Source organism: Lynx canadensis, chromosome C1, assembly GCF_007474595.2.
Source record: "Lynx canadensis isolate LIC74 chromosome C1, mLynCan4.pri.v2, whole genome shotgun sequence".
Classification (NCBI taxonomy): domain Eukaryota; kingdom Metazoa; phylum Chordata; class Mammalia; order Carnivora; family Felidae; genus Lynx; species Lynx canadensis.
In genome coordinates, this window is record NC_044310.1 from 107261640 (window position 1) to 107268717 (window position 7078).

The 7078-nt window shown below is 45.6% G+C and overlaps 1 protein-coding gene across 1 annotated transcript; it reads left to right on the forward strand.

Annotated features, from left to right (window-relative positions):
• The first annotated feature begins 2278 nt into the window (after window positions 1-2278).
• On the forward strand, window positions 2279-3909 carry PRR9 (proline rich 9). The gene is made up of 2 exons (XM_032594151.1): window positions 2279-2309; window positions 2775-3909. The coding sequence occupies exon 2, from the start codon at window positions 2795-2797 to the stop codon at window positions 3119-3121; it is 327 nt and encodes a 108-aa protein (XP_032450042.1). The 5' UTR covers window positions 2279-2309; window positions 2775-2794; the 3' UTR covers window positions 3122-3909.
• The last annotated feature ends 3169 nt before the right edge of the window (window positions 3910-7078 follow it).

Below are 7078 nucleotides of genomic sequence, written 5' to 3' on the forward strand. Positions count from 1 at the left end.
ATGGGGCACAAGCAAGGTCACCTTGTGCATCCTATTGTAGAGAACTTCTGGAAATCTCAATCAAGCAGGCTCTCCCCCCAGCCTCCCACCCACCACTTTCTTGAGTCAGCCCCAAGCTCTCCTCTCAGTTGGGTTCTAGCAGCACTCCTTCTTCCAGGCACCTGCAATATCTTTGCCTGCCCTCCTTACCTACTAATTCTTACTGTCCAGCAAAACACAGAGCAGACATCTCCCTCAGGAGCCTTCCAGGACCTTCCAGCTATCCAAGACTCTTAAAAGGGCCTTCTTCTCAAGCATGGGGGTTTACTTTTGCCAATATTCTCCATGAGTCCACAGTCTCAGAACCATGAATGACTCCAAGAAGAGCCATGAATGACTAAAGGGATGAATAAATAAACCCAGTGATGGAGAATGTCTTGTCTCTTAGAACTCCAGAGAGTCATCTTGTTTCTTAGACAACATTTCATACAAAAGATGGAGGAGATGAAGAGGGAAAGGAGAAATGGAAAGAGGAGATGAAAAAAGAGAAGAAAGAAAAGGAGGAACCCCTTACCCCCCATCCTATACTTGATCACCCAGTTCCCAGATTCTCCAAATGACCATGCCCCTTCAGATATACCCATGGATCTTCCAAATCCCTCTCCTCATCCTGCATAGCTCCACTCTCACCCCAGTCCCCAGCAGATCATGTGCCTCACAATAACATCAGCATGATTCTCCTAGGCCTACCTCCGACCCCTCCCACCCTGGGCACCTGCCTCTTACAGGACACTGAGGGGGCCCATGCTGGTGCTACATCAATCCTCTCTGCACAAGTCCTAAAGACCAAAATGTCACCTGATCTTCCTCAGCTCACCTTTTAAAAACTATTTTGGGGATCAAGCATGCAAAAATTGTATAAACCTTTAAAGGAAACTCTGATTTTGGCCAAACACTTTTTCTTAGGAAATGACCTAAACATACTTCTTCAAGTTAGAGGGGCCCATCATCTTTAAGTCCCTGGGGTTTTATCAACTTTAGCAAACAAGAAAAAGGCCCCACTTTGTGCTCTAGGGGCTTTTTCATCCTCTAATACATGAGATCCTCCTCTACTCCAGCTGTCTCCTACATTTACCTTAATTATTCCTTAATTAATGCATTCACTGCATTAATAGTCATTAATCTTCCATTTTCTAGCCCCTACCCTCTAGAAACCTACAACTGAGGTAGCAATAAGATCTTGTATTTAAATAACTAGGATTCCCAATAACTATAGCAAATATCATATAAATAGCACCAACAATAACCAGTATGGGAGTTCAGAAGGAGGTAAATTTGTTTCTGGTTTAGAGTAATCAGCAAAGGCTCTTGGAAGGGGGTGGACTTGAATTGAGCCTTGCAGTATGCTTAGGGTTTCACAAGTCACAGAGAGAGAGGGCACCCAAGACAGAAGTGGCAGCTCACACCGAGGTTTGGATGTAGAGAAAACTGGGTGTGTTTGCTTTTACACTTTTCCTTTCATCCCCCTGGCTTTTATTGACCTGAGTTCTGAGAAGGCAAGGAGGCAGACCAACCTTGCCATATCCTGTTTTCTTGGTCACTGTGAAAACTCTGTAAATCCACTTTTAGAAATGACATAAATAAAAATTAAGAAGATGAAGATTACCTGTCTTCTCCTTTTCCTCTTCTCCTTCACCCTACAAGTAACAAATGAGTCCAATTTCTCTCATGCCTTCTATGAGGGAAAATCACTCTCTTCAGGAGGCTGTAGGGCCTTTGTGCACTTGGAACCACAAGACAACCCATCTTCTTTGGGTCAGGAAGTGTGACTTTCCAGGCCCAATGAAGAGGTATCCAGAGGAAATGTTCGAAACAGGCCATACATGTCCTTGACACAGACAGACCCTAGGCCTTAGACATAAATCTCCCCATTGACGAAAGCAAGATGAATAAGGTGGATCTTATCTCTCACCACATCCTGAACCAGTTTGGACAGACAAGGAACCCAATACCAGTTTAACAGACTGAGATAACGTTTTATGAACATTCTTTTGCTGCTACCTTTAATGAGAGAGATCTAAGAGGAGCCCCTCCCTGCTGAGGTCTGGTGAGGACCCAGCGGCCCACATGGAGGCTGATTAACAGGCTTCCCAAGCAGTGACTCAAACCATGGGCAATTTCAGAGGAAGCTCGTTATGGTGACTCCACAATTAGAACATTGTCCCACGTGACCAGTCAGTTCTGTAGGAGGCAGGACCAGGCACTATATAAAAGCCCCTACCTTTCGGGCCCTGCAATCCACATCCTTTGTGGAGTCTTGTTGAAGACAGGTAAGTGGAGACATCTGTGCCCTCTCTCCCTCTCACTTCCTGCTCTACCTTAAGGAGGCTGTTCTCTTCCTCCATTGGGCTTTATACTTTCCACTCATTTTTAGTGGTTTGCTACTTCCTGGGCCTTCCACTCCATCCTGTGTATTCCATTTAGTATCCTGCATCTGATTTTCAAAAAGAAATTGTCAAATAGAGGAGAAGGGAAAACCTCTGGTAGAACTGTGGTGTCAGGTAGGATTGGGCTATGGGTATCCAGACAAGAGCTATGAGAATATTCCCAGTTAGGAGATGGGTGTCAGAGGGAGCTGACGTAGGGATAGAAAAGAGAAAAGAATAAAAAACAGCAAATAGGTTATTAGCGTTAGTGATCATTTACTCCCTATTTCCCTCTACTAACCCTTCATTTCCCAGTTCCCAGCCTGATACTGTTAATGCAATTAATTTCAAATCTTGTGTTTGTTTCAGGTTCTGCTACCTACCTTAAGATGTCCTTTAATGAACAGCAGTGCAAGCAGCCATGTGTGCCTCCTCCATGTCTTCAAAAGTCCCAAGAGCAGTGCCAGGCAAATGCTGAGGAAGTGTGCCTTCCCCCATGCCAGGATCCCTGCCAGGAGAAGTGCCCAGTGCAAGTTCAGGAGGTTTGTCTTCCTCAGTGCCAGGGATTATGCCAAGAAAGTTGCCCACAGCAAAGCCAAGACCAATGCCCATCTCAGTGTGTGGAGCCATGCCAGGAGCTATCTCAGACAAAATGTGTGGAAGTTTGTCCACAGAAAGTCCAGGAGAAGTGCTTGCCCCCTGGCAAGGGAAAGTAACTTCTCATAATGCCATCTGGGGTCAAGAAGATGGCCAACAGATGAAAACCCAACCCAAGCTCATGCTATGGTAGCCTTCACCTGTGGATACCTCTGTGTGCACCTTGTTCTTGCCTCCTGGTTTCCTCAGTATTCCAGGACCGGGTCTGTTGTCTCTGAAGACATTTCTCTCTGTATTTCATCAGTCTTTGTGAATAAGTATTGTTCACAGCAGTCTAATAGAAGGTTGCCATCATAGGAACAGTGCAGTTATAAGGGGAGACCACAGAAGCCTAGTTCAGCTCCCTTGGGGCACAAACTTACCCAGCCTTGAGTGTGTAACAGCCAAGGATGCTTTCGTTCCTCATTCAGAGTATCAGCCTCTCACTCAAGCCTCAAAAAAAGCTGAAATTTGATGGACCTTGTACGATCACCACCACCACCACCACCATGAATACAGAGAAGAGGTTGGTGGTACTACAGAAATAAAAAATTGAATCATTTAGTCTCTGCATTCTAAAAAGGAACAGCAAATTATTGGACATTGGAATGTTAGTTCTGCTTTTAAAAATAAAAAAAAATACATATGTAAATGGTTGAATCTAAACAGGACAGATGAGATAGGATGTCTGGGATCCTGGTTGATCTTTGTGCTTGATGTCTGGTCTGCTTTGGGCCCTGTAATTTCACGTACATTCTTTAGACATGTGATTTGTGTCTGTGTGGTGCAGCCTAGTCTTCTCTTCAGCTTCATTGCTTTCTTCTCCCTTGTGAAGGTAAAATACAGAATAAAGCTGATCCCAAGGCTGATGTCTGACTTAATGTGTGCTCTTTCCTTCCCACCACCCAATCACAGGCCATCCTTGTGATGATTTTGTTCCCCCTTTTATGGACAATCTGGAGTAGGAATGAGAAAGAGACCTTACAGAAGCATAGAACAACAATGTTGACAGAGGCTCCATGACAGAGGATCACCTGGACTCCTCCACCCTCCCCCACAACACATCGTGGGCTCATGTATACACACACTTCACACCTGGGAGAATCCAACAGGGCCTGGGACCTGTCCTCAGAACTTTAGGTCCAGAATTCTTGCTACTATGGGTTCTCTCCTCTCTGATACTTGCCTTCAGAAGAAAGGTCTCAGATGGGGATGAGGAGAGTTGTATGGAAGAAGGGGTCCCGAGTGAATCCATGACACCTTATAAACATAGCATCCTTGTCAGAAGCAAGAATTAAGCATGCCTCTGAGATAGAGTCTGAGATAGAGAAATTGCCCTGCGATCCCAGTTTTAAGAAGAGCCAAGTCAGCCCAGGTCACCTCCCTGCCCCATGTAGTCCACTTCCCCTTACTGAAAGGGTCCAGCAGAAGCAAGACATATGAAAGAATACATAGATGCTTCCTCAGTGGTGCCCCAAGGTCTAACTTGGACCCTTATGTCAAGGGCCAGTCTCCTGAGAGCTAAAGGAGCCCCTCACTCACCCTCCTAGGCCCCTCTTCTGAGTCAGCCCATAGGGGTGTGCCCAATGGAGAGCTGCTTGGCTGACCTGAGGGTTTTGCAGCACTGGAGTCAACCCGGTCTCTTAATCTTAGAGATTTTCTAAGGCAAGAGATGAGGGGTCATGGGGCAACTTGGGGAAAGATTTCAAACAGAAACACAAAGCCCTGAGGACTGCCTGAGTCTGCAGATGTCAAAAATGGACCCTGATCCCTGTGCACATTCTCGGAGGGAATCCTGGAAGCAGGGTTCATGTGTTGCCCTTTTATTAGGGAACTGGTCTGGCCTCACAAAGCAAGTAAGTGCTGAAGTCAAGATTCTAACTGGAGTCCTTCTTGACTCCAGAACAGAGCTCTTACTTGCATGAAGTGCCTATGGCACACAGGAAAGATTTCTGGAGCTGTCTGCACATTCATTCATTTACTCATCCACCTACCAAGTGCCACGTGCTATGCCAGGTGCTGGAGAACAGACAGGCAGCATCCCTGCGCAGGGCTAGAGAGCTTCTTTCCACAATCCACAGAAGGCCTCTCCAAAACCTGGATATCCCAAGTCCCTGAACATCTCCAGATGCCTGAATCACACGGGTTTTTTTGCCTCTCTACTTGGTTGGAATAAGTTTTCTCTTCCATTTTCCAACTTTGGAATAAGACTGTGTTCCCTCAGAGCCACAACCTACAAAGAGGCACCAGAGAACCTTCCTAGCAATAGCATCTCTGACTGGGCTGAGGGAGGTTCATGACACTTCTCCAGCCTAGCTGAAGACCAAGAAACGTCTTTGTCTTCCAACACTAAAGGCATGCACCCATTGGAGTCCAAGATGGGACACTAAGATGTCAAGAGGAAGCATGGGGCTGACAAGCAGAGAGCCCAGCAATATCAAAGAAAGGACAGCTCTATGATTATATGAGAGGCCTCAGTAGATGGTAAGGAGACAACCCTACAGATTATACATGAGAGAACAAGCAAGCCTTCATCAAACTCTGCCATGAAAACCACCACACCTTTCTCATGCTCACAGAGCTCTGACCCAGGCCCTACCCACACTGTTACTTTGGGGTCAGGACCCTAATGACATAGACCTGGACATGGGACAGCTAGGACCTACCTCTTTGTATCTGCGCTGAAGCTTTCAGAAAGAGGGAGAGGGACATTACCAAGGAGAGTCTGGATTTAGAAGTTCTAGTTGGTAATCACTAAGGAAAAAAACAAAAATGGAGGCCATAGTTTGAAGACCAAACACCTATAGCCACATAACTGAAATTTACAATTACCTTGATTTCCCCCCCAAAATGTGGGCTCTGACTGTAAGTGAATTTAAATTTTCCTCATACAGCATGACCTTACAGCTTCCTTAGCCAATTGGTTATAAACAAGTGAGTTTATTTATCACTGTTCCCCTAAAAGGAATGTAGGTGTCTAGTGGTCAGTCATTACTAGAGATCAATGTACTTCATTGGTCAACTGAGCTGTCACACTCATTTTGTGTGCTTCTTGCCACTTTCAGCTTGAAATCTTCCAGTTTTGTGAACTGTTCTTTTGTTCTTTTCTCTAACTTGATTTGGTCTCAGTTTTGACACAGTTAACTCAGTATGTGACAAGTGCGGACCTATGGGCTCCACAAGTCAAGAGGAAATGTGTCAAGAAAGCATCAGTGGACATTTATGGAGAACCTGCTTTGCACAAGACACTGTACCAGGCTCTGGAGGCCCTGGTGGGAGGGACCCATGTGAAGACTTTCATATTAGAAACTGGTGGAATATATTTAGGCTAGAAAACACCCGAGGGAGCAGGAGGGCTGTTCTCAATATTCTAAGTGTTTTTATGAGAAAAGGATAGGATTTCTGTGACGTTCCAAAGGACACAGCTGGGACCAATGGATAGAAGCTATGGGTTTGGTTCAGCTTAAGAACTTTCTTATGAGATCTGTTTGCTGGTGACAGGAGCTGTCCTTGGATGTGTCACATTCCCATGAGTTAGAGGTGATCAACTAGAAAGTGATAGCAAGTGTGAGCACTAGGCCTCCTTCTAACCTGTCTGGCATAAGATTCATCTAACTCATCTAACTCTCCTGAGCAAAATTGGGACCCAGGAGCAAAGGACCTTATCAGTACAGCAAGAATCAGAGGATCTGACCCTGAGGTCGAGAGACAGAACATTACTCTGGCCTCTAGAACACCCCTGGGAAGCCATGGGGACCTGGGAACCCTGGGGACAGTGTGGATCATGGCTTGATGCTAAAGGAAAGGATACATAAGTGATGGGACGTGACTCCTCCCATGTGTTTTGGGGCCCAAACACTTCATCCTTGAGTGGCACTTTACAGAAATTCCTCACTAACTTCCAAATCCAATTTTCCCAGTCCAGGTTTAGAATACCTCTCCCTTTATTCCTTGCTTCTTTGCCTTCTGGACCTCCTTTCTCTCCTGTTCCATGTGCTTGTGTACCTGATGACCCATCGTGGCCTCCTTTCCATTTG